This window comes from Schistocerca serialis, chromosome 8 (genome assembly GCF_023864345.2).
Source record: "Schistocerca serialis cubense isolate TAMUIC-IGC-003099 chromosome 8, iqSchSeri2.2, whole genome shotgun sequence".
NCBI lineage: Eukaryota > Metazoa > Arthropoda > Insecta > Orthoptera > Acrididae > Schistocerca > Schistocerca serialis.
Window position 1 is genome coordinate 147,004,707 of NC_064645.1, and position 27,741 is coordinate 147,032,447.

General features: G+C 41.8%; 1 protein-coding gene across 1 annotated transcript in view; it reads right to left on the bottom strand.

The window, feature by feature from the left end:
- LOC126416881 (facilitated trehalose transporter Tret1-2 homolog) overlaps positions 1-27,741 on the bottom strand; it is a 148,639-nt gene that overhangs the window by 94,934 nt on the left and 25,964 nt on the right. The window contains exon 2 of the mRNA XM_050084765.1: positions 19,153-19,389. Coding sequence (XP_049940722.1) covers positions 19,153-19,339 — 187 coding nt within the window. The 5' untranslated portion in view covers positions 19,340-19,389. The remainder of the gene's footprint in view (positions 1-19,152; positions 19,390-27,741) is intronic.

Below are 27,741 nucleotides of genomic sequence, written 5' to 3' on the forward strand. Positions count from 1 at the left end.
GAATCATTATGAATTACACAAGAACACAAAGAATCACATCCCTACTTCAGTATATGTTTTGTTACTCATCAGTAATGAACAGTTTATGAAATGTAATGTTTCTTTTGCCTGAGTCAAAGCTGTGTGCAGTTACTACAAGCTCGCAACCATCCGGGTTAGTGCTGGTCACAGACTGCATGGATAACTGAAGAAAACGGACAACAGTTGACAAAATTACACTCAAAACTGTATTTAGTACCTGTTTTTAGTTAATTTTCGGATAATTATGGTCAATTTTTTTGTTTCTGTTTTTCATTAACTATTTCCTGATTATGATTTTCTTTTAGTGGAGAATCAAAAAAATCGATGTATTCGAACACTTTTTTTCCTGCATACTCCAGTGACAGATCAACGCATTTCAGTGCCTGAGTAAGTGTGGTAACGGGTATCTCGATCTCCATCAATATCTAAATCTATGTTTACCTGTACTCTGCAAACCACCTTCAGCTGCTTTGTGGGGGGGGATAGTTTGTCTATTACTTTCACTCCTCCCCGCCCCCCGCCCCCCTCCCACCCATGGAGTAAACGATGATTTTTCCTTCATGATCTTTTCGCAAGATATAGGCCTATGTACGAGGAAGCAATATGGTGGTTGACTCTTCCAACAAAAGGCAAAGGTCCCGAGTTTGAGTCTCGGTCCGGCACACAGTTTTAATCTGCCAGGAAGTATCAGTATTGATTGTTGTCACCAGGTGGTAACAGACAGGCTCTGCGCGGACTACTGTGACGGTAACACTTCTGACTTTTGCGATCACCTTCACTCTGGGTTGCTAGAAATGTTCGAACGTTCGCTCTGATGGACCAGAAGCGAAGCATGACCGTTCTCTCCTGCCGTCCAGAAACATAGCCCATGAACTTCTCACTTTGCCTTCACGCCGAAAGATTGGCGCCTTGTCCCCACCGTGCAGGAAAATCTCCAAACGTGTGAGGACACAGCCGCCAATCATACTCTCCTTTCCCCTACAAACTGTTCTAACAAATTTTCCTCCTAACAGGGGTCATCCCGCCATATTCGGAGTGTACTCTTTTGCGTCAGGACACGTCATACCTGCCCACTAATCGGATGACAGTTTTCGGTCTATTGGCTGGAAAGCATAGGCTGAAAGAGCCTCTGGCCGTTGAATGGCAGTGGTCTACGTGGGCTCTGTACTGTTGACCCCCATGGACACAGACAATGCAGCCGTCTGGAGTCATTTGGCAGGCGAGCGGCGGACCCCAGTGCACGAAAACGATCTGCGAGGCGCCGGCCCCGACGCTGTCCACGTCCGGGACACGCTGCTCGCCTCTCTACAAAAGGCGAAAATACCGGGCACCCCCTGTGGTGCGACTAGAAAGCCATACTATGCCATTGTGCGAATCTGGTCGACCTCTCCAAACACGGGGCTTTCCTGCCTGTCCCCCTTGGACGCTTATTTCTCAGATAGCCGTGCCGCCACAATCGCCCCACGTCTAATGAAGTGCACCAGCCCCATCATCTAATTTCTATCCATGCAAAAGTTGAAACAAGGCAAAAAAAGTGTCTGTGAGGGGATTTCTCTATTCTAAAAACACACACATGCACGCCACATTTACGCTGTTATCTTAGCAGCCGCTTCCTGAGTGTAATTTCATGCAAATGCAGGGCATTAACAAAGTTACCAGTATTGATAAAGTGCTTAGGTATTGATGCAGTGTCGTTAACAGGTCTACGTACTTCCTGATGATACGCAATGCTTCAAATAAAATTCGACACAAAACTAATGAGTAATACAAATAAATGAAGCACAAGGATTGATTGGTATTGTGTGAAACCACAATCAGTCAAACTAAATTTTAAACCAGAAATTCCACAATGAATATGACTGATTAACAGGCTTTCTGAAGTTCTCCACCCGAATACGGGGTCAAGATATCCGCATCGAAAGTCATTATCGAACCGTGCGAGCCTCATTAAGACTTCCACTTTGCTTCTAACCAAAGGACTGCGAATGGTTTTGGGAACTGAGCTGCAAAATTTCAGTTATTTCCATTCTGCATCTGAAGCTTCTCAGGCGTCAGGGGTAATTCGTGCTGACATGAGCCACAGTTTGTAGCTGGGTGCACCCAATGCACTCAATCACTGCAGAAAGAGCCTAGTCAACAACTTGGACGTGATCACCCCTCCTCCCCCTCTGGCAAGCAAACAGAGGGAACACACACCTTCCTTTCAAACCTGCCTGCTGTTTCCCTAAGAGGATTAGACACCTAACGTTGGGGCTCCCAACGTCCTGCTGTCTCACCCTCTGTGCGGACCTCTCAGGAAGATCACCTCAGTTGCAACATACATAGCGTCCCGGGCTGGTTCAGATACACTTTCAGCAGTGAACAGTACTTCACATCTGCTTGATGACGCATGGGGTTAACTGTGCGACCTGTACCCACCCCTGCCTCTTGCCCTGAGATTTGCGAACCTGCCACTGTTTGCCATGTATCGTCAGGTTAGTGTGGACCAACTCGGAACGAGTGAATCGGAAGACGCTATGCTATGCTTTAGGCCCCAGAAGTGCCAAAGCATTCTTCTTAGGTGTCTCAGTACCACCGCAGTCCAAGGCAACAGTCCTGTCAACCATGGCCAAGACAACTTCCACCTATTTCCAGCCAGTGGCTGATTCCCCCCTGCAACTATCCACACGAGACGCTCTCCCTATCCATCTTCGATCCACTTTATCTGTACCACAAGAAATATAACACTAACACAGACAGTCACTAGACAGAATCTATGTGTAGCCACCCCTTTTCTCTCCTACATGAAAGGTGTCTATTTTAGCCGTTTTTCATTTTTATCCATTTAGTTTTCCTTGCTATAACGTTTACGATCTGCACAGACATCTTCTGTTCCATTTCAAAAATTCTTCGAATACGTATCGAGCGACCATGTTTAATGTATTTCGATAACCATCAATGCATTTCCATCCTCACCTTCTCTCTCAGTTCTATCTGCCATGTACCCGACGTTCGCCTACAGCGATCGGCACTCCCTCAGACACTACAGCATCACAGGGTTGCAACGCACAAGGCGTTGCCTCTACGGACTGCGTCGATCACAACGAAGGACGGCAGGACAAGCGCCACCAGAGACCTTCCGTGCCAGCGGCCTATTTCCTCGACAGTGTGACGTGTGCGGAACTGGATCGGCACAATTTCCCCCACGCCCCGGTTATATAGGGCGGTGCAAGCCAACACGTCGGCCTTGGTCTCACCCTCGACCTCACCCCATCTGGACCCCTCACCTCCTGACTGTCCAGCACAAAGCCCATTCCCAACTCTGCCTCCTGAAACTCCTGTCTGGCCGGACATGGGGATTGCGTACTTCCACCATCCTCCACACCTATAAATCCCTCATCCGTCCTATCCTCTGTTATGCCAGCGTTGCCTGGATCTCTGCACCCACCCGCTTTTACACGGCCCCCCAAATCCTCGAACGCCATGCGCTCTGCCTTGCCTTCCGTATCCTCCTTCCTTCCCCCATACGGCTCCTGTATGATGTCATCACCTTCCCTCACCTCCTCCTTTTCCTCCAACATCTCCGCATCCTTTACACTGTCTGCTGGCTAGATAGCCCCCATCCACTGGTTTCCTCCTTCCCCTCAACCCCCCACTCGTTGCCGCGCCTCTATCGCTATATCCGTCCCTCTATCCACCTCCACACCCTCCATCTCCTTCATCAGGGAAATTTCCAGCACCTCCCCCTCCCACATATTGAACTTCGCCATGACATACACCCTTCCTTCCAACTGTAATCTGGCCTTGATCCCTCCCCTCCCCACCCCAGGGCCCCCCTTTTCCTCTCCCCTCCTTCTCCCAGAGCGGATTTTCCTCCTTTCTCCCCCTGAGTCCCTGCACCCCTCTCCTCCACCGTCCCTCCCACATCTTTCAATCCCCAGCCCTCTTCGAAGCGCCCCTACCCATCTGCCCCCACTCTGCCCCCCTCCCTCCCTTCTCTCTCATCTCTATGTACCTGGCAGATCCTGTGTTTCACTCATCGTCATCAGTGTACTACATCAGTGTTGCGTTTGGTGCTGTTTTCCTGTGTGTTGAGAGGTGTGATTTTACTGATGTGCTGGACTTGTACATAGTGTTGCTGTCGGTGATTCTTATGTGCTACGCCGTCCGTCGATGCTTTTGTGCTCCAGTCCACCTCATGTTCTTTTAATTGTCCCAGTGTGTGGTTTTTTGTGTGCACTACTTTTTTACGGTTTTTATCTCCGTTTTACAGTCGCCCCTTTCTGTCTATTGTCTTCCATAATGCTCCCCCTTTTTTTATATCTATGTACACCATGTTTTCTCCTTTGTTATTTTTACATGTCGTCTATTGTATGTTTTATGTCTTTCGGCTGAATATCAGCCCATAGATGCTCCCAGCCCGCCCTGATGGGAAACTGAAATGCAATAAAGAAAAAAATGAAAAAAAAAAATCCACGACGGCAGTTCGCTCCGCCGAAGCTCTGGGTCAATCCATGCACCAGTTCTCAGCAGCCCTCAGTGAGTTTAGTCAGAAGCCACCGCAGTGGGACCTACTACTATCCAGCTATATCCTGAGACGTACCTGTTGGCTAACTATGCCAAACGTTCAACGTCCATCGTCAGGGATTATCTGTAGAATAGTCTCTGCATACCACTGCGTTTATTCACTCTGTGTTCACGGTGTATGCATGCTAGTGTCTGAGAAGTTGTACTATTTTTACTGAGACGAGTTTTTCCTTTGTTATTAAATCTCTCTACAGTGATCGTAATAAGCCCTTGTTTTTTTTTTTTCACCTGTGTCTTATTACTGCTTATCAACCATCTCTCTGCGGGTGATACAGCAGCAACTGGAAGTGTGAATGTGTGAGTCAATGATTCCAAATATGCTGGTAGTAGTGCCAACCGTTTAGAGCTTCTCAAAAGATGTCTGGCAATCCTGAGTTTTCCCATCTTTCCTCCCACACAAATGGCTAGTGGACCACCCCCATTCTGCTGAAAAAAAAAACAAACAAAAAAAGAAAAACACTGGTCCTCGCGGCAGTGACTTCTTGACCTGGGACTGAGCTGTGAGTATGGGTTTGTTCTCTGGAATATGGCTTGGTATGATTTCATTTTAGTTAGCTAGCGAACTTGACTGAACTTCACATTGACTTTTTTTCTGATCAGACAAGCCATGTGCCTTTAGCAGTTGTACTTGTTAACTTCAGTCTCTTCGTGTGCATCTAAAAATTAATGTATCTCATCATGCAAACATTATATTACGTTGACTCAAGTATTTCAAATTAAATTTTTGGGATGTAAATTAGTGATCCTGAATGATGAACTTCAGAGTCAGACCCCCATTTAGAAAAGTTTGTAACTATACAGTTGAGTAGTCGCCTTCTCATGGTCACGATTCTCATATTTAGTCTCTGTCTGTCCATTATGGCCAAGGGACATCGGCTGGTATGTACTTCTTATTTTAATAAACTTTACCAAGAGCAGTATACTTTAGGTTATTTTATTTTATTTCGAACGCTAAAAGTTTTGGCAATTCATTTTGCCATCTTCAGGCCCCATATGCTTTTCTTCGAATCAACAAGCTTATCGAATAGTGCTATAAAACAGGATACCATGAATCCGAATCGTTGTGCAACTGATTCATACGGAAGGGTGAGTTGATGTCACTCTTTCGTATGAATCAGTTGAACAATGATTCGGATTCACGGTATCCAGTTTTATTGCACTATACAATAAGCTTGATGATTCGAAAAAAGCGTACGGGGCCTGAAGATGGCAAAATGAATTTCCGAAATTGGTAGCGTTCGAAATAAAATAAAATAACCTAAAGTATAGGGCTGTTGGTAAAGTTTATTGAATTGAGAAGTTCTCATATTTGGTGCCATTAATTTTACCACAGATTTTGTAGTCGTTTCCGTTTGTTGGTGTTTAAACCTCTGTGTCGCGCGATTTCCACGTGTGATGAAAGTGACGATTTCGTGCTCATAGGCAGCATCCATGACTAGACCGAAGTATTCTACCCGGAATGAACTGACCGGTGTTTGTGTGACAGGAACAAAATTTAAATGAAGTTATTGAATTTATTGTTTTTTTTGGGAAGTTCTATCCATCTGCAGTTGATCGCCTTTTCTCTTTTGTCTGTATGCTCTCATCTAATTGGAATATGGTTTTAAAGTCATTAGGGCCTCTTAGATGTGGTTGATTACATGTATGCGAGACAGAATTATTCTCCCATGTATGACAGATCCTAGCAATGTATGCCAGTACTCCCACTGAAACTTCGGAGAGTGTAATTATTATATACACTATGTGATCAAAAGTATCCAGACACCTTGCTGAAAATGACTTAAAAGTTCGTGGCGCCTTCTATCGGTAATGCTGGAATTCAGTATGTCGTTGGCCCAGCCTTAGCCTTGATGACAGGTTCCACTCTCGCAGGCATACGTTCAGTCAGGTGCTGGAAGATTAACCGCGCGACCACTACGGTCGCAGGTTCGAATCCTGCCTCGGGCATGGATGTATGTGATGTCCTTAGGTTAGTTAGGTTTAAGTAGTTCTACGTTCTAGGGGACTTATGACCTCAGCAGTTGAGTCCCATAGTGCTCAGAGCCATTTTACTGGAAGATTTCTCGGGGAATGGCAGGCGATTCATCACGGCGTGCTGTACTGAGGAGGTCGGTCGGTGAGGCCTGGATGAAGTTGGCGTTCGAAAACCTCCCAAAGGTGTGCTATAGGATTCAGGCCAGGACTCTGTGCAGGCCAGTCCATTACAGGGATGTTATTGTCGTGTAACCATTCCTCCACAAACCGTGAATTATGGATAGGTGCTCGATCGTGTTGAAAGATGCAATCACCAGCCCCGAATTGCTCTTCAAGAGTGGGAAGCGCGAAGGTGCTTAAAACATCAATGTAGGCCTGTGCTGTGATAATGCTACGCAAAACAACAAGGGGTGTAAGCCCCCTCCATGAAAAATGCGACCACACCATAAAACCACCGCCTCCGAATTTTATTGTTGGCGCAACACACGCTGGCAGTTGACGTACACCATGCATTCGTCATACCCACACCCTGCCATCGGATCGCCACATTGTGTACCATGATTCGTCATTCCACACAACGTTTTTCCACTATCCAATCGTTGAATGTTTACGCTACTTACACTAAGCGAGGCGTCGTTTGACATTTATGTGCGTGATGTGTGGCTTATGAGCAGCCGCTCGACCGTGGAATCGAAATTTTCTCACCTCCTCCCAAACTTTCATAGTACTTGCAGTGGATCGTAATGCAGTTTGGAATTCCTACGTGATGGTCTGGATAGATGTCTGCCTATTACACATTAAAAACCTCTTCAACTGTCGGCGGTCTCTGTCAGTCAACAGACGAGGTCGACCTGTATGTTTTTGTGCTGTATGTATCCCTTGACGTTGTCACTTCACTATCACGTCGGAAACAGTGGACCTAGAGATGTTTAGGAGTGTGAAAATCTCGCTTACAGCCGTATGACACAAGTGACATCCAATCACCTGACCACGTTCGAAGTCCGTGAGTTCCGCAGTGTGCCCCATTCTGCTCTCTCACGATGTCTAATGATTATTGAGGTCGCTGATACGGAGTACCTGGCAGTAGGTGGCAGCACAATGCACCTAATATGAAAAACATATGTTTGTGGGGGTGGCCGGATACTTTTGATCATGTTAAGGGAACATTTGATGATGTTAAGTGAACATTTTTCTTTCAATATTGATTTAGTAATGTTAGATGTTCGCTGTGTGGGTATTCAGATTATTGTAGTTGTGGTGTCACCGCCAGACACCACACTTGCTAGGTGGTATCCTTTAAATGGGCCGCGGTCCGTTAGTATACGTCGGACCCGCGTGTCGCCACTATCAGTGATTGCAGACCGAGCGCCGCCACACGGCAGGTCTAGAGAGATTTCCTAGCGCTCGCCCCAGTTGTACAGCCGACTTTGCTAGCGATGGTTCACTGACAAAATACGCTCTCATTTGCCGAGACGATAGTTAGCATAGCCTTCAGCTACGTCATTTGCTACGACCTAGCAAGGCGCCATTACCGGTTACTATTGATGCTGTAAAACATGTACCGTCAAGAGCGATGTTCACCAATTATGGATTAAAGTTAAGTATTCCAGCAGCTACGTACGTTTTTTGTTTGTCTCATTTCCTTGACCTGTTCCAGACCTCACGCCAGCCTGCGTGAGCTAAAACGCGTGCCTTTCGGCTTCATCTCATAGTGGGTTGGCTCTCTTGCCAATCCACAACAGTAGTAAACTACTGTTTTGAGTTGAAAATGTTCATATCCGCCATGCGTTCTCATATCCCACGAAATTCTCCGGATGATCAGTAGCTTTTGTTTTTCAAGAGATGAGGTAATAAATTGTAAGATATGTCTCACTATGAGTACAGCAGTTTACTCGATATGTATTTCGTCTCTATGTGTTCCCACACTGTCTATAGCATCCCTCCGTTGCGCTTTCTAAATTCATGTCTTAATAAAAAATGTATGCTGGAGGGAACGAACAGCACCGCAAGTGCGGTGGACGAATGTGATACTCAAGAAACAAGTAACTTACTAGTTCTGAGTCCAGGGATAGCAGAAAGCCCGTGGTTTATCGTAAAAAATGAATCAATTAAGATAACAGCGAATTAGACGATTATAACTAGTTAGAATATGTGCAGTCAGAAAAAGGAGTGCTCGGTATTCAGTTACCGACACATCTCAGGATTACTTGAAATAAAAATTAGTAGACTGCTGTTGCCCGTATATGTGCATCAGTTAGCTGTTTAAATACCGGTTTGTTGGAATTGCTATTTAATTCGCGGATGGTTCCGTTAGGTACGTTTTGTGACGAATTAGGCCGTATATCAGATATTACCCTATGTTTTCGGTTGCGTGTCGGATACTAAAATACTGTTTTGTACGCTCAAACGTCGGCAAATAAAACCCATAGGTGAAGAAACACATCAGACAACTTTGTTTGATATTTAGGTTTATAGGAATTCATAATGTTCAATTTATATTCTTTCGTACTGATAGAGGAAACGTTTTAGAAAAATTCACGGCGCTGTTCTTTTGGGTCAGACGACCTACAATGAAACCATACCAAAACACAATCAACATCACAAATAAATTTAAGAAAAGACGTCTATAGTTTTAGGGACACCCATGAAGGGTGGAAGAAAGACTCACAAAGAAAATTTTAACGTCGTGAATACAGGTAAATTAAAGACCAGTTGGTTGATAGAAACAGGAAAACCGGGAATGACTGAAAATCTCAGTAGGAGAAATTGAGGACCGAAAACAGTTTAGAAATAAAACAAGGAACAAGAAAATTTAACAAATGCGGAAGAGAGAGTGAAGCTGTGACTGGTTCTAATTCATATACTATCCTAAAGGGAAATAATCGAAAATAATAGTAATAATGATAATAAAGCAAAGAAGTTTCTGACGTATAGCAATCACAACCAGTTTTGTGGCCCTTTACATATCTAAAGATAACACCATGTTGCTTCTTCTACATTCATTTCGACAATTACCACGTTTTGAGTCAAAAACCGGACACTCAGCTAAACTACTTAGGAATGCAAACCGATGCGTAATCAGATGGAACACTTGGTTTCAGAATTTACGTCCTTTTAAAAAGATATCACCTATCGATAATTCATACCTCAGTGGAAAATTCTTGAGTCAAGATAATATACAAGAATTAATAAAATGACGTAACATGCTTTTCAAATCGAAATTCCGAAACGCACGTAATTCACACAATTACTGGTACTAGCGTTACGTTTCGTTTTTTATAACACTACAAAATATTTGGAATTGGAAAAGTCATCTCCAGGAAAAGGCAACTTGAAATTGTAATCCAGTCTTTGCAAGTATCACATCCACAGTGATCAAGATCCTTAGGTTACAGCGAACGGAACGCTAATCTGTATTTATAGAAAATACGATCATTACACAGACGTGGAGATAATACGTTAAAGTTACCAGCATTTACATTTATCCTAAATTGGAACAGTTATGAGTGACTTACATAAAGAAGACCATATGTAAGAATTGTGTTGGCTTTGCGACATGCTTTGTCTCGGAAAAGCATAAAAATGAGTCACTTGACTGATTTGTTGTGAGAAAGATGTGGCTTCTAATTTCTACGTACGTTAAAGTGTTGCGCAATTTTAGCACCCATGTTGAAACTATAATCTGTTCGTTACATCGGTGAACCAAGAGCAACAAGTAAACCACGAATATTACTGAAACTTATTAATTTGCTGCAATTAACATCATAAAATCCGTTAAGTAAATTCCTGCAAAGCTGCAATTACGGACTTGGAGACACTAACTACGTACTTACGGCTTCTATGAGATCATCAAGAACAGAGCTAAGTATATTGTTGTCCCCCATTTTCTAGGTCATGAACGTTGTCTGTAGTGCAGAATAAACGTCAGGCGTGACGCTACCGAGAATTTAGGGGAGGCCACTGTGTTCACAATCGAAAATTTGCTCCACAGGATCATTCACACGAGAAGCAGAATCACATTCCTTACTACTACAACCTTCAAAATCATTTCCAACGGAGGGTGTTGCAATTATCTTCACTTTATACCAAACCGTACAAATACCTAGGATTGCTTCGAATGGTTGAACATTCTTGCACAAGCTGTTTCATGAGACTCGACCGTTAATGTTCGTGATCCCTTCTTGGTCCACTGGCTGTCTCCTGTGATCCTGAGAAAGTCTTACAGCAGATTTAAACTTACCAGTAACTTATAATTTCTTTTCCATCGTAGAACAATACGTTTGCATTTATCTGCCATCTTTATGGCACGTGGAAACAGTTCGTAATTTCAGAAAATGCGATATTTTTAATGATTCCTTATAGAAGCTTATAGTGTCTGTCGGCGGATAGAAATATACTGTCGACAGTGGATTTCTCTTGGAAATGTTTAGCAGTTTCATTATGTATCAACACAAAAGCAAGAATTCTGAAGGAAATCATCGCATTTGCTCTTACTATTGGATTAATAACTGACAAGAAGACATTACGGGTGGCATTCTTCGATTCTATTCGTACTTACAGAATTTAAAAATGACTGCCTGAACATGACTCTCCTAACGCCTTACGACGCATGTCTCAAAAAGTTTGAAAAAAAAAAATCGCTTTAAAGTGTAGTAAGTTGTTCACAACTTCGTCTGAATTCACAAGTGTAAATACTATTTACCAAACGTTTCGCTAAATGTTAATATGTAGCAACAACTTTACAGTTAGAAAATAAAAAATAACCCACTGAAGATAGCACAACATGTGCTGAAACATTTCTGGGTGAAACAAAACAGAAAAAAGGTGTCTTGCATAAGGCGGAATTTCTCTTCCCAGACTGTAATGGTATAGTCGCTGGTTCGTATCTCGCAAGCCGCATACTTTCTTTTACTTCTTTAAATTCTATATTTATTAACAAATTGAAATGTTTATTAACAATTATGCAGTCATAATTAAAAGTAAGGAGATGTCTTTTTTAGGGTCTTTCTTAGGTTTTGACTCCATATTTGTTATTTAACATTGCCATTTGTTAATAAATACCGAATTTAAAAAAGTGAGCAGTTAGTGAGTTTCTAACAAGCGACTTTACGATGAGAAACAGATTACGCTACGAGCTTCGCTGCAGACGAATGACGAATTCGTTAATAATGATCTACAAATGATTCGTACTTTCGTGCGTTTGGAAATCTGACCTTCAAAGGTTACTTTTTAGGCTATTTTTATAGAATTACGTCGTACTGCTTTACGAAATTGATGTCTAGGCACTGGCCTATGAATGCTATGTCTGAAAAACATTAGGGAGGGCCACTCCGTAAGGTACCCGTTGTGAGTAGCAGTTTATCGACATTTAGTTCGTAGGGAAAGGGCAAGGGAAGCAAACAAATAAACAAACAGCCAGTTGTGGTGCGAGCATTACAAAGGTGTAGTTCTCGTATTTAGCTGAAGATGGAACGAGAACGAAGGAAAGCTATTTTAGGGAGGTTCGAGGGGGGACTGGTGCCTTTATCGTTGTCTGTCAGTAAAACATGAGTCACATGCTAAAGAGTGTACACTAAACGGAAAATTCTTTTTAGTTGGAATATATCACGCTTCCTTTTTTTAATTTTAGGTTTCCGTATCTCAGTCGGTAAAAAAGGGACGCTTATGGGATCATTTTGTTCTCCGGATCTATCTGCCCATCAGTTAAGACCGCTTTTTCTCAGGAACGGGCAGAGGTATAAAGATAAAATAATTTAAGCTTGTAAGTCAAAATAGTCAAAAGGCACGATCATATAGATCACATATTTTGATACTCACATACTTACTGAAGAACTATGGACATACAGTAGGGCTTGGTGCTCCAGCGATAACGCGCGTATTTTGAAACCGAGAGGTTGCGGTATCGAATCTCCGTCGGTCCACAGTTTTTTCAGTCTTTATTTTTAACTAACCTTCGCCTTTCAGTGAAGTGAGGAGCCGCCAGGAACAACATGTAGTTCGGCTTTTACGTTAAACTGCAGGTCTACTTTCTTCAGCTGGATAAATGGGGTAGGTTAGGGACACGCAAGTCGCCGAAGTGGCGACCAACAGCGAGCCTTGTACGATGCCACACAGCCATAGGAAATTATTATTGTTGTTATTACTATCTGTTAATTTTATTATTTATTCATATCTTTAACCTGATATGATTAAGACCATCAGACCATCTCCTAAATCGGACCAGCGGTTCTCGCATACTGTACCTTTTTTACTACAATTTTAATATGACAAATGGTATTAGAATGATTTGAGTGTCTGAAGCGGCAAAGTGAGTAAATAATACTATTTTTTTTTATCGCCACGAATTATTCTCCTGTGCCAACCTTTTCATATCGACGTAGCATTTCCAACCTACGGCAGTTATTCGCTGGATGTGTTACAATCTCTGTCCTCCTCTACAGTTTTTACCCTCTACAGTTGCCTCCAGTACCTTGGAAGTTATTCACTAATGTCATAGCAAATGTGCGACTTGCCGAATGCTGTGCTCCAAACGTACAGTCTCACAAATTCCTTCCTCAAGCTAAAACCTGTATTTGGTACTAGCAGACCTTCGTGCCTTTACCTTTCCTGAAGCCAAAGTGATCGGCATCTAACAGATCCTCAGTTTTCTTCTCCATTCTTCTGTATATTATTCTTGTCAGCAACTTGGATGCATGAGCTATTAAGCTCACTGCACGATAGTTATCGCAATTGTCGCCTCTTGCAATCTTGCGAATTGTGTTGATAACGTTTTTCCAAAAGTCTCATGGTATATCGCCAGCCCCATACTTTCTACACGCCGACGTGAATAGTAGTTTTGTTGCCACTCCCCCGCCCCCCCCCCCCCCCATTAATTTAGAAATTGCAATAGAATGTTCTTCTGCCTTATTTAATATTAAGTCCCCAAAAACTATTTTAAATTCAGATTATACTATTGGATCTCGTATCTTTTCCCTGTCGACTCCTGTTTCTTATTCTGTCACATATGATAAGTTCTCCCCCTCATACAGGCCTTCAATGTACTCTTTCCACCCGTACACTCTCTCCTCTACATTTAACAGTGCAAATAGCCCTCACATTCTCTTACCGCCCTTGTTGTTTGGACTCTTCTGTATGCTGAGTCAGTCCTTCCCGACAATCATTTCTTTTACGATGTCTTCACATTTTTCATGTAACCATGTCAATTTAGCTTTCATGCACTTCCTCATTATTTCATTCCTTATATTACTTAATTTCCCTGACCATTTTTGTACTTCCTTCTCCCGCCGATCACCTGAAGTACTTCTTCTGCTACTTGTACCTACGTTTTTCTCTGACTTCTTTCACTTGTTTTTAGATATGTACATTCCTCTTCAACTTAACTGCCTGCTGAGCTATTTCTTATCGCACTAATTATAGCTTCAGAGAAATTCAAGCGTATTTTTTCATTCCTTAGTACTTCGGTATCTCACTTCTTTGCGCAATGGTTCTTCCTGACTAGCCTTTTAAATTACAGCCAATTCTTCAGCGTTACCAAATTATGATCTGTGTCTATATCTGTTCCGGGATTCACCTTACAATCCACTATCTGATTTCGGTATCTGTGTCTGACCATGCTGTAATCTAATGTAGTGTAATGTAATCTAAAACTTCCTATATCTCCCGGCCTATTCCAAGTATACTTCCTCCTCTTGTGCTTCTTGGACAGAATATTCGCTATTACCATCTGAAAATTACCGCAGAACTCAATTAGTTTTTCTGCTCCCTCATTCCTAGAACCAAGCCCACACTCTCCCGCAACCCTTCCTTCTGCTCCTTCTCCTACAACTGCATTCCAGTCCCAAATGACTATTAGATTTTCATCTCGATTTATGTACCTAATTACCCGATCAGTATCTTCATATACTTCCTCTGTCTCTTCACCTTCTGCTTGCGACGTCGGCATGTGTGCCTGATCTATTGTCCGTGCTGGTTTGCTGTTGATTCTGATGATAAGAACCATATCAGTGAACTGTTCATAGTACGAGGGTCAGTCAAAAAGTAATGCCTCCTATTTTTTTTCTACGTTTAATTGTCAGGAAATTTAAATGCAATTACATAGGTTGAAAACCACAACATTGAGGATCATTTTGTCATTTTTCAATGTAATCTCCGCCCATCTCTACAGTTTTGGTCCATCTTTGAACAAGGGCATGTATCCCAGCACGGTAAAAATCACAGCTCTGCTTCCTAAGCCATTGACGCACGGATGTTTTGACGGCCTCCTCATCTTCAAAATGAATCCCACGATGAGCTTCTTTTAGTGGCCCGAACAGATGGAAGTCTGATGGTGCCAGGTCAGGGCTGTATGGGGGATGAGGCAAAACTTCCCATCCAATTTTGACAATCTCGTCAGAGGTGTGACGACTGGTGTGTGGTCTTGCATTGTCATGCAAAAGAAGAACATCTGCCATTGATTTTGTTGGGCGAACTCGCTGAAGACGTGCTTTAAGTTTGTTGAGGGTTGTGACGTATTGAACAGAATTTATTGTGCATCCCTGCTCCAAAAAATCAACCAGAATCACACCCTCTGTATCCCAGAAAACTGTTGCCATAACTTTCCCTGCCGATCGCACAGTTTTGAATTTTTTCTTCCTCGGCGAGCTTGTGTGACGCCACTCCATTGACTGCCTCTTTGATTCGGGTTCAAAAAAATGCACCCATGTTTCGTCCCCGGTCACAATTTTTTTCAGAAACTCATCTCCCTCCAAACAGAAGCGCTGCAAGTGTTGGGAGGCTATTGTTTTCCTTGCCTCTTTATTCTGATCGGGTAACATTCTTGGAACCCACCGTGCACAAACTTTTGAGTACCCCAATTGTTTAATAATCGTGATCACACTGCCTTTACTAAGAGAAATAATGCGACACACTTCATCTGCAGTCACCCGACGGTCACCACGAATGATGCCATCAACTTGCTGAATGTTGTGTGGAGTCACTGCACTCACCGGCCTGCCGCTCCGCCTTTCGTCAGTCAACGGTGTTTGCCCTTCAGCTTCCTTACAACGACGAACCCATCGTCTAACAGTGCTGACATCCACTGTCACAACACCATACACCTTCTTCAGTCTTTCATGAATGCGTATGGGCGTTTCACCTTCTGCATTCAAGAATTCAATCACACAACGCTGTCTCAAACGAACATCGATGTCGGCCATCTTACAAACTTCTGCTGTGCTGCCACCTGTTGACACAGAAAGTTACTACTGCAGTGGATTGCAGAAGAAGGTTTGAGGAATGGCGCCAAATTCAAATTTTTCACTTAACTTAATTTCTTTAAGTAGAAAAAAAATGGGAGGCATTACTTTTTGACCGACCCTCGTAACTTACTCTGTGTCCTACCTTCATATTCATAACGAATCCTACTGCCGTATACCATTTTCTGCTGTTGTTGATACTACCTTATACTCCTCTGACTAGAAATCCTTGTCATCTTTCCAGTTCACTTCACTGACACCTACACATTCCACGTCCAGACTAGTAGAATGTTATCCTTTCGTTGGTTATACTCTATGGTCACCTCCCATTTGGCAATTCCATCCCGGAGATTCGAATGTGCAAGTAGTCCAGAGTCTTTTGCCAATAAGAGATCATCATGACACTTTTTCAGTTACAGGCCACATGTCCTGTAGATAAACGTTACTCTTCTTAAATGCAGTGGTTTCCATTGACTTCTGCATCTTCATGCCGTTGATCATGGCCGATTCTTCCACGTGTTAAGAGTTGTTCCCACCCCAAGACCAAGAGAGTGCACTGACCTCAGTCCACTCCTTCGCTCTCTTTGACATGGCCGTTGAGAGAATGATGGTGACTTCTTACGCAAGAAGTTTTCGGCTGCTATAGTAGTAATAATAATAATGATTGTTATTATATTAATGATATTTATAACAATAAAAGAATTTATAGGTGTACAAAATAGATGTTTTCTGACATAGCGAGATCTGCAGAAAGGGAATTTAAGGACATTGCATCAGCTAAGAATACTGGGGAACGAGGAGTGTCTGTTTGGAAGAAGGAAGCACAAGGGTAACGAGTGCATACGAGGACAATGGTAATCTTTATTGTTGCTTTGTCAGGTATGTCATTAACTATCTTCTGAAGCTGGAGATGTTATTCAGTCCTGCAGTGTAATATGGAAAGTTATTGCAGAGTAGTGTTCCTGCTACTAAGGGGGATTTCGAGAAAGTGGCTGAACTATGGAGTGAGACAGAAACGATATTGCTCTGGTGGGATCCGGTGTTTTTGCTATGTTGTTCAGATAAGAACGTTAAGGCCGAGGAGAGATATGATGGACAGTGTTCGTTGATAAGCCATTTTAGAAGAGAGAGGGTATGGAAATATCTGCGCTTGTTTGCATGCATAGCTGTGCTTTTGATGGTGAAGTATGATCAAGGATTCGAACATCACAAATATAACGAACACAGACGCCATGAGCTTTCAGAAATGCCTTGGAGGACAACATCACTTAACCAATAAATGAAAGTATAAGTTAAAAAATGAGTTATAACAGTCTTGACCATGGTCAAATGGTTACCGGTTTCGGTTAAAATGTGACCATCTTCAGACCATTTAAACTATGACGGTGAGCGGTGGCGTGAACAGAGGAGGTGTTAGACTCTACGAACGCCAACTGCTGGTGAGTCGTAACATCACCTCAGTTCAAAAAATGGCTCTGAGCACTATGGGACTCAACATCTTAGGTCATAAGTCCCCTAGAACTTAGAACTACTTAAACCTAACTAACCTAAGGACATCACACACACCCATGCCCGAGGCAGGATTCGAACCTGCGACCGTGGCAGTCCCGCGTCACCTCAGTTCAGCGCCATCGCCTACCGTCGTAGTTTAAATGGTCTGAAGATGGGCATATTGTGACCGAAGCGGGTAACCATCGTAAATATATGTTTTATTGCTGTCAGGACCGTTTATAATCCATTTTTAAAGTATTTTTAGCCAGACCGCTGCTTCTCCACGAGAAATGTTTTCAAAAATTACGCAAGTATACGTGTTTGTACAAGTTCCTTCTTTAGATAAAAAAGGAATGCCTTTATTTTTGTGGGACATGGTGGGATGCTGATGCATTCTTGCACATTTGCAGTTAGGAGCTCAGTCCAATTTAGATTTTCATCAATTATTACTCCCAGACTTTTTGTTGAAGTTAATATATGTCCCATTTACGGTTAAAGATAGTATGGCGTAGAATGACCAGCCAGTACCGCTTTGGGTGGGGTGATTTTTAACCCTGTATCCTGCGCCCATTCTGATAGTTCACACAGGTCGGTAATGGGATTCTCGATAATTGTTTTCAGGTTTATAGGTTTTACACTTATATACAAATGGAGGTTCTCGACGTACTCGTATATGTGGTATTTGCAGTAGGACAAAACTGATGAAATCATTTACGTACAATGAAAAGAGAATAGTACCTAATAGAGTTCCTTGGAGAAGTCTGATACTAGCTGACTCAACTGTAACTTTATGGTGCCAGACGTGACACATTGCTGGCAAGACGTTAGGTATGAGCGTAACTATTGCACTGCAATTTACGTGAAATTTAGGCTGCAGTAAAGGAAACGAAAGAAAAATTTGGAACAGGAATAATAAGTAATAACTATGAAGTTTGCCGATGAAATTATAATTCTGTAAGAGACAGCAAAGAACTTGGAACAGCAGTTGAACGGAATGGACATTGTCTTAAAAGGAGGATATAAGATGAACATCAACCAAAGCAAAACAAGAATAATGTAATGAAGTCGAATTAAATCAGATTATGCTAAGGGAATCAGATTAGGAAACGAAATGCTTAAAGTAGCAGACGAGTTTTAACTGATGATGACCGAAGTAGAATGGATATAAATTAGAGACTGGCAATAGAAAGAAAAGCATTTCTGAAGAAGAGATGTTTGTTGATATGGAATATAGATTTATGTGTTAGAAAGTCTTTTCTGAAAGTATTTGTGTGTAGACAGAAAGAGAATAAAGCTTTCGAAACGTGCTGTTGCAGAAGAATGTTGCAGATAGATGTGTAGGGCATGCAATTAATGAGGAGGTAGTGAACAGAAATGGGGAGACAAGAAATTTGTGCCACAACTTAACTAGAAGAAGGGATCGATTGATAGCACACATTCTGAGACATCAAGGGACTACCAATTTAGTACTAAAGGGAAGCGTGTGCACGTGTGCGTGTGCGTGTGCGTGTGTGCACGCGCGCATGTGTGTGTGGGAGGGAGGGGGGTTAAATCGTAGAAAGAGACCAAGAGATGAATACAGTAAGCAGAGTGAGAAGGATTTACGTTTCAGTAGTTATTCGAAGATAAAGAGGCTGGCACAGGATAGAGTAGAATGGAGAACTGCAATCAAAACAGTCTTTGGAGTGCAGACCCCAACAACAACAACAACAACAACAACTAACTATGCATTAATAAATCAGACTCTGACAACCGGTAGCTTTTTGCATACCAAATTTTTAGAATTGTTCTAGATGAATTTTACGTGTTCTTCATTGATGATGTAACTCTTTCATTCACACACGCATTAATACACACTCGAGCTTACCTACGGCCGCTGCCAGAAACTGCGGCCACGTGGACCTCCACGTGTCGGCCTCTTTCGGCCCCCCTGCAGGCGCCTTCCCGCTGGACACCGGGCCGAGAGAGGGCCATCCTGAAGCGGTCGTCCTGAAGATGCCGTTTACTCCCCAGTCGTCAGCGACGCTGCACCATTTCTTTGCGTGTGTTCTCATTGGCTTTAGCTCCTTAGCCGGAAGGTGGCTTCCTGCAGCTGCTTAAGTACCTGCATAAAACACCGCTGATAAGGCGCACCTGTTGGTCAGTATGTTTGTGCACAGTGAATGAGAGCATTAAGGTAGAGAATTAGTCACAGTTGCGGCTCTGTAATAACACACGTGCCAAGTATTGCCGTCACTGCACCACTCGGGAAGTTGGAGATGTGTGGGTTGTAAAAGGTAGGGAACTTTCTCCCGTATCTTCGAAGCTATAACGGTATTTAATTCACTGGAACCAGAAAAATGATTTTACACTACTCTGCGAAACGTAAGGACGCGGTAGATAGAATACCATAGCATATTAGCTGCTCGGTGGAAATGGACGAGTATGTTGGTAACATCTCCAAGTTGGGCAAAAAAAAACTGGACGCCAGGTGTAACATCCCCTTAGAAAAATATAAAAATGACAGTGCTGGTAAACTTCTGTGTTATTTGATTTTCAAACAGCTGAGCAAAACTGAACGTACTCAGGCATTTCTCTCTTTACTTATTCTGATCATCACTAAACTGACACACAATATTTTTAGCGCAACGCAATCTGACTTTCAATAATCCCTACAAAAGAATGGCCCTGACTAACAAAACCTATATCTTTCATGAACCACTTACCTCACAAAAATCTTCGTTACTCGAACTACTGCAATACAGCGAGCGCCAATACTGCCAGACAAATAAAAGATTCTAACTACTGAAGACGCTAACTACGGATAGGCATAGTTAGCAAATGAAAGATTTTGATAGGGAACAAACAATGTATTTACCTTAATAGTGTCCAAAAGTCATCATATATATCAATTGACGACATCCATCGTTACAAATTTCCTTTTTCTGGCGGACACACGTCCAGATCGTCCGCTTATAGCAACCTCTCAAAACTCTGGCATCTTTCTCTCCACATCGACCACTGCTGGCGGCTCACCTCCAACTGGTCAACGATACGCGCTGTTCACATCCAACTGCCCAATACTACACAAGTGAATATTCCAACAATGAGTCCTGTGGTGTCACCGCCAGACACCACACTTGCTAGGTGGTAGCCTTTAAACCGGCCGCGGTCCGTTAGTACACGTCGGACCCACGTGTCGCCACTACCAGTGATTGCAGACCGAGCGCCGCCACACGGCAGGTCTAGAGACACTTCCTAGCACTCGCCCCAGTTGTACAGCCGACTTTGTTAGCGATGGTTCACTGACAAAATACGCTCTCATTTGCCGAGACGATAGTTCGCATAGCCTTCAGCTACGTCATTTGCTACGACCTAGCAAGGCGCCATTACCAGTTACTATTGATGCTGTAAAACATGTACCGTCAAGAGCGATGTTCACCAATTATGGATTAAAGTTAAGTATTCTACCAGTTACCTCCTTTTTTCTGAAGTCTAAAATCCGTGTCCTGTTCCAGACCTCACGCCAGCCTGCGTGAGCTTAAACGCGTGCCTTTCGGCTTCCTCATAGTGGATTGGCTGTCTTGCCAATCCACAACAAGTCCAACCAGCCACAGACTGCACACAGCACAGTCAGTGATTTTCATACAGAGCGCTACGTGGCGTTACGAACATAAAAACCTAGACGACCCATTTACACATGAAACACATCGTACTCGTTGTCGGAACCCCACTCAGCTGCCGTGCCACTGGCAGTCACAGTCAGTACCAGATGAACGGAACATTGTGCAAAAGACAGGAAGGGAGCCACGTCGCGCAGCGGGTGCAACTGCAACCACATTTAACAGGACTGCACCGTTTGCGATGATTCAGAGAGCATAGGGACTGGACAAACGAGAGGTGGGATCGCATGCACGGATGAGAACAGATTCAGACTGAGAAGTGATTCTGGACGTACCCTCGTATAGCGAGATATGGGAAGACGTAACGCACCCAGAAATGTCTAACATGATCGTTTTGATGGTCTGGTACCTATGGTGTTGGGAGGCGTACTGTTCCATGACACCGAGCGAGGTGGCGCAGTGGTTAGCACACTGGACTCGCATTCGGGAGGACGACGGTTCAATCCCGTCTCCAGCCATCCTGATTTAGGTTTTCCGTGATTTCCCTAAATCGTTTCCGGCAAATGCCGGGATGGTTCCTTTGAAAGGGCACGGCCGATTTCCTTCCCAATCCTTCCCTAACCCGAGCATGCGCTCCGTCTCTAATGACCTCGTTGTCGACGGGACGTTAAACACTAACCACCACCACTGTTCCATGACACTACTGACCTCCAAATCTCTAAACTAGGTACAGTCACTGGTAAACGTTATTGAGACACCGTACTCCTTCCCACTTGCGTATTTTCAAGGGTGCGTTCGGCCCTGAATTCATATTTATCCGACAGTACCGAACTACGCAATTGGGGGAGCTCTTGAAACGAGAGGATGTTTGCCTAATGGAGTGGGTGCCCGTTGCTCCGACTCATCGTGCACATGTGGGATGCGTTGGGCAAATGTACTGTGGCACGTCTTCGTGCACTAACAACCAACCAACATTTTGCCAGTTGCACTGGTGGAGGGATGGAACGCCCTATCACAAGAAGAAGAATGTTATTTATCTACGTATCAATGACGTACAAAGCCAAAAACAGATACCATATGTAAAGAGATAACATCAAACAGAGAAGAAAAAAGTCACAAATAAATATACCTGTCACACAGAATCACACGTGGACCAAATATATAATCAGATGAACAAACTGAAATTAGCATTTCGTACGAACAACTTGAAGGACAAAAATCGAATACCAAAAAATATCTCCGCTTTGTAAAATCCCGGCTTCTACAGACTTTCTTGCGAAAACTGCGATAAATTTTATATCGGACAAACGGGTACAACTTTCGTAATTAGATTTAAAGAAGATACACGAAACTGCGGCAACAATCAGTCCACATCTTACTTCCATTTAAAAAGCCAAAAACATAAGGCAGAAACTATTGAAACAGCTCTAAAAATTTTGCACAAAGTCCCTAAAGGGCATTGACTGAACGTTTTGGAAGAAAGGAAATATACACACATACGGAAAAATACGCATGTGACATCCGTAACGAACAAACAGCTAAACATAAAAAATACTGGAAAAATTTTATTGACATCATAAAAGGACAATCGTAAATTGTCACGAATAACACAAAACATAATTTACCTAAAACCTAAAAATAGTATCTCGTAAAATTAAACGTACTCACTGAATTTTCCTTAAATATAATTTCTATTGTAAACGTACAACATTGAGGGAGACGGAGCTGTCAAAAAGCTGTGAAAAATAACTTTACCGGAATCACACAAATAAAAGTGTATAGAAATAACGTGATCGTAACACAAAAGAAAGACTACCGATACTTACAAGGCGCAATATGAACTACGTCGTACAAGTTATTAAGTATTACGTGCCTTATGTAGACACAGAAACTAACATAGACGTAAGGAACAGTATAATAGCTATTCATCTGCACAGGTAAGCTTGATAGTGGCAAAGCGCCAAAACGAGCTTGTCGTGTAAGATTGTAATCATTACGTTTAAATAAATCAAAAGTTCGAAAGAAATCTGTACTAAAAATAAAATATTTAAATTTATAATCGATGTTTAGGAATTTCTCTTTTTCAGGAATACTTTCTTTGCTATTGATGATCTGAATTTTATTTTCTCTCTACTTCAGTCATCGTCATTTATTTTGCCGCCCAAAGAACAAAACGTGTGCACTACAACAGTATCTCATTTCCTAACTTAATTCCCTCACCATCACCCTATTTAATTCGACTAGATTCTATTACAATTGCTTCACTTTTGTTGATATTCACCTTACAACCTGTTATAAAGGCACTGTCAATACCACTCAGTGAATTTCCCAGCCACTTGGAGTCTCTGACAGAATTGCTGCGTCACCGGCAAAAATCATACTTTTTATTTCTTCCCCCTTAACTTTAGTTCTTCCCAAATTTATCCTTTGTTTCCTTAACTGCTTGCGCAATGTACGGATTTAATAACATCATGTATAGACTACAGTCATGATTCATTTCCTTCTCAATTACTGTTCCCATTCATGATCTTCGACTCTTATAACAGCTGCCTGCTTATTGTATAAGTGTTATCTAACACTTCTCTAATACCTCCAGAGCTTCAAACTTATTCAACATGGTAAAAAGCGTTCTGTGCTTCTGCAGTATAAGATAACTCGAAGGTTCAGTATTGTCTTGCACGCTCGTACCAAACGTTTTCAGTCGCAAGCTCAAAACTCAAATATTAATCTGCAAAACCATTCCATACAATTCTCAAAAATTCTCGAGAAAATCGATTTTGTAGATTTCGGGGAGCTAAGGTAAGACGATTGTCGCTACGGGACTTTGCCTTACTGCAATTACAATTTAATGAAAATGATAGTTTATGTTCTGACTTGACCTTTTTTTCTTTTATCCAAATGACAGCATAATTACTGAAAACGTTTTTGAATATAGAAGAAAGTGCCTATTACGAGAGACAGCAAGATTCTGACTGAACTAAGTGCTCAGCTCTGTTGGGAAGTATCAGAACTTAGTTCTCACAGCTCCCGACTCATTGTGCAATACGATGATTATGGTGCTGGACATTGTCGAGATTCTTTTATTTTAAAAGTGTTTAATTTCAAGTTTTTTGTGTGTCTGCACTTGTGGGGCTCTAATATCTGAAGCTGAGTAGGTATCGCAACAGTATGATTTTCTATTTTTATTTATTTACCTTGATATGTCCAGGGCCATCAGGCCTTTCTTGTACAGGAACAGGATTTTACACATACAGTATATATTACATCACAGTTACCTAAAAAATAAGTTTTACTGTTACGACTAGTACTGAAATGATTTGAGTCTCGCAGTGGTGGTATGAGTGAGATACAGTGACTGTGAACTAAATGAAATAAGCGTCTGGCTTTGTTGGCCGGGAGGCCCCATCCGGGGAAGTTCGGCCTCCGAGTGCGAGTCTTAAAGCAGTCGGCGCCACATTGGGCGACTTTAGTGGCGGTGATGAGGATGCAATGATGATGACGGCGACACAACACCCAGTCCACAAGCAGAGAGAATCTCCCACCCGGTCGGGAATTGAACCTAGGCCCGCTGCATGGGAGGTCAGCACGTTACCATTCAGCTAAGCAGGCTGACCTAACAAAGTTAATATTGCTATTACTTTTACTACTGCAACTGCAGCCACTAATAGTGATACTAATAATAACAATAATAATAATAATAATAATAATAAACCCCGTGGAGGCCCGGGAAAAGAATAGACCTTCGGTATGTTCTGCCAGTCGTAAAAGGCGACGAAAAGAACAAACGACTAATAGGGCTAACCCCCCTTTTAGTGTGATTAGTTGGTTCAGGACAGAAATAAAGAAGCCTCGGACAAGCGCCGTCATGGTCGGGGACGACGCTTGAACCCTATGCCCGCTTACAATGGTAACGACACTGCTAGCCAACTGGAAAATGATTTGAATCCAAATAGAGGTGTTTTGCAGGATATGCTTCCTGCAACCACCCTAGAAGGAAAACAAAGGCAGAGGATGAGATGGTCAGATGAAGTTAATCGACATCTCATGTTCTGTTATTACCAAGCAACAAACCTAGGAACCAACACAACTGGATACAGATCACAACTGTACACAACATTTATTACCAGATACCCAGAATTAAAATTTTTCACAGAACAACGTCTAGCTGATCAGATCCGTGTAATAATAAAAAATAACAGGATACCCCAGTCAGAATTAGAAAACATCAGACAACAAGTACAACAAATACTGGAACAAAATAATGTGCAATCAGAAGAAGAAGAAAATACAGTAATGGACTCAAACATCCCAGAGCAAACAAACAAAGAACAGCACGCATCAATTAAACAATCAGAGGAAAACGAAATCTTAAGACAGCCACCAGAACAAGCACAAATAGAACACGAAGTGACACACATGTAAGATATAGAAGAAAAATTTCAGCTGACATATATAGAATACAAAGACACAAATACAGACATTAGACTATTCTTGCATAGACCGTCAAATAACCCACAAGTCGGAACAACAAGAAAAACTATCAACACAATCATAAACAACAAAATAAATGAAAACACAACTATGGAAGAGTTATATAGAAGCACTCACTACACTAAATATACACACTAGGCAGAGATCAGAACCAACCAACACACAGAAGAAACCCACAAAAACAGCATGGCAACACAGGCTACAGATCAGAATAGAAAAACTGAGAAAAGCCATCAGACAGCTAACACAATTTATTTTCCTTTCTGGTTCTGCCTTGCTCTGAACCCACTATCCAACATGCATAAATAATACGAATTATGGATATAATATTACTGGAACACACCCACACAAAATCACACATTTGCTATACATGGATGATCTAAAACTACTGGCAGCAACCAATCAACAACTCAACCAATTACTAAAGATAACAGAAGTATTCAGCAATGATATAAATATGGCTTTTGGAACAGACAAATGTAAGAAAAATAGCATAGTCAAGGGAAAACACACTAAACAAGAAGATTACACATTGAATAACCACAGTGACTCCATAGAAGCGATGGAAAAAACAGATGCCTATAAATATCTAAGATACAGACAAAGAATAGGAATAGATAATACAAATATTGAAGAAGAATTAAAAGAAAAATATAGACAAATACTAACGAAAATACTGAAAACAGAATTGACAGCAAGAAACAAGACAAAAGCTATATATACTTATGCCATACCAATATTGACCTACTCATTTGGAGTAGTGAAATGGAGTAACACAGACCTAGAAGCACTCAATATACTTACACGCTCACAATGCCACAAATATAGAATACATCACATACATTCAGCAACAGAAAGATTCACATTAAGCAGAAAGGAAGGAGGAAGGGGATTCATCGACATAGAAAACCTGCATTATGGACAGGTAGACAATTTAAGAAAATTCTTTCTAGAATGAGCAGAAACTAGCAAAATACACAAAGCACTCACTCATATAAATACATCGGCTACACCACTGCAATTTCATAACCACTTCTACAACCCTTTAGATCACATAACATCAACAGATACGAAGAAAGTAAATTGGAAAAAGAAAACACTACATGGCAAGCACCCATATCATCTAACACAGCCACACATCGATCAAGACGCATCCAACACATGGCTAAGAAAAGGCAATATATACAGTGAGACGGAAGGATTCATGATTGCAATACAGGATCAAACAATAAACACCAGATATTACAGCAAGCATATTATTAAAGATCCCAATACCACAACAGACAAATGCAGACTTTGCAAACATCAAATAGAAACAGTAGATCACATCACAAGTGGATGTACAATACTAGCAAATACAGAATACCCCAGAAGACATGACAATGTAGCAAAAATAATACATCAACAACTTGCCATAAAACATAAACTAATAAAACAACACGTTCCCACATACAAGTATGCATCACAAAATGTACTGGAGAATGATGAATACAAATTATACTGGAACAGAACCATTATAACAGATAAAACAACACCACATAACAAACCTGACATCATACTCACCAATAAAAAGAAGAAATTAACACAACTAATCGAAATATCCATACCAAATACAACAAATATACAGAAGAAAACAGGAGAAAAAATTTAAAAATACATCCAACTGGCTGAGGAAGTCAAGGACATGTGGCATCAGGATAAAGTTGACGTTATACCGATTATACTATTAACTACAGGAGTCATACCACACAATATCCACCAGTACATCAATGCAATACAGCTACATCCAAACGTATATATACAACTACAGAAATCCGTAGTTAGTGATACGTGTTCAATAACCCGAAAGTTCCTAAATACAATGTAACATATACCATACAGTTAAAAGGAAGTCAGGCTTGATGAAGGTCGGCGTCACTTTCCATTTTTAACCAGACCTAAGGTCTGAGAAAAATAATAATAATAATAATAATAATAATAATAATAATAATAATAATGGCAATAGTTGTGCGTTAATAACAATAATGGCAGTGGCAGATAAAAGTAGAATTTATAGGTCAAGAAATAGTTGTTTTGTGATATGCCGAGTTTTGGTAAAAGAAAATTTAAAAAAGCCTCATTCGGTAAGAATACTTGGAAATTGGGAACATCAGCTTCGGAAGAGATCTGTGCAAGGGTAACTAATGTATGCAGGGATAATGATAATCTTATCATTGCTTTAATAGCTATGTCATTATCTGTCTTCTGAAGTTGGAGGTGTTATGTCGTTCTCTAATACAGTGGGGGAGGTTGTTCCAGATACTGGTTCCCGCTACTGAGAAGTACTTTGACAAGGTGGCTGAACGATGGAGTGGGACAGTAAG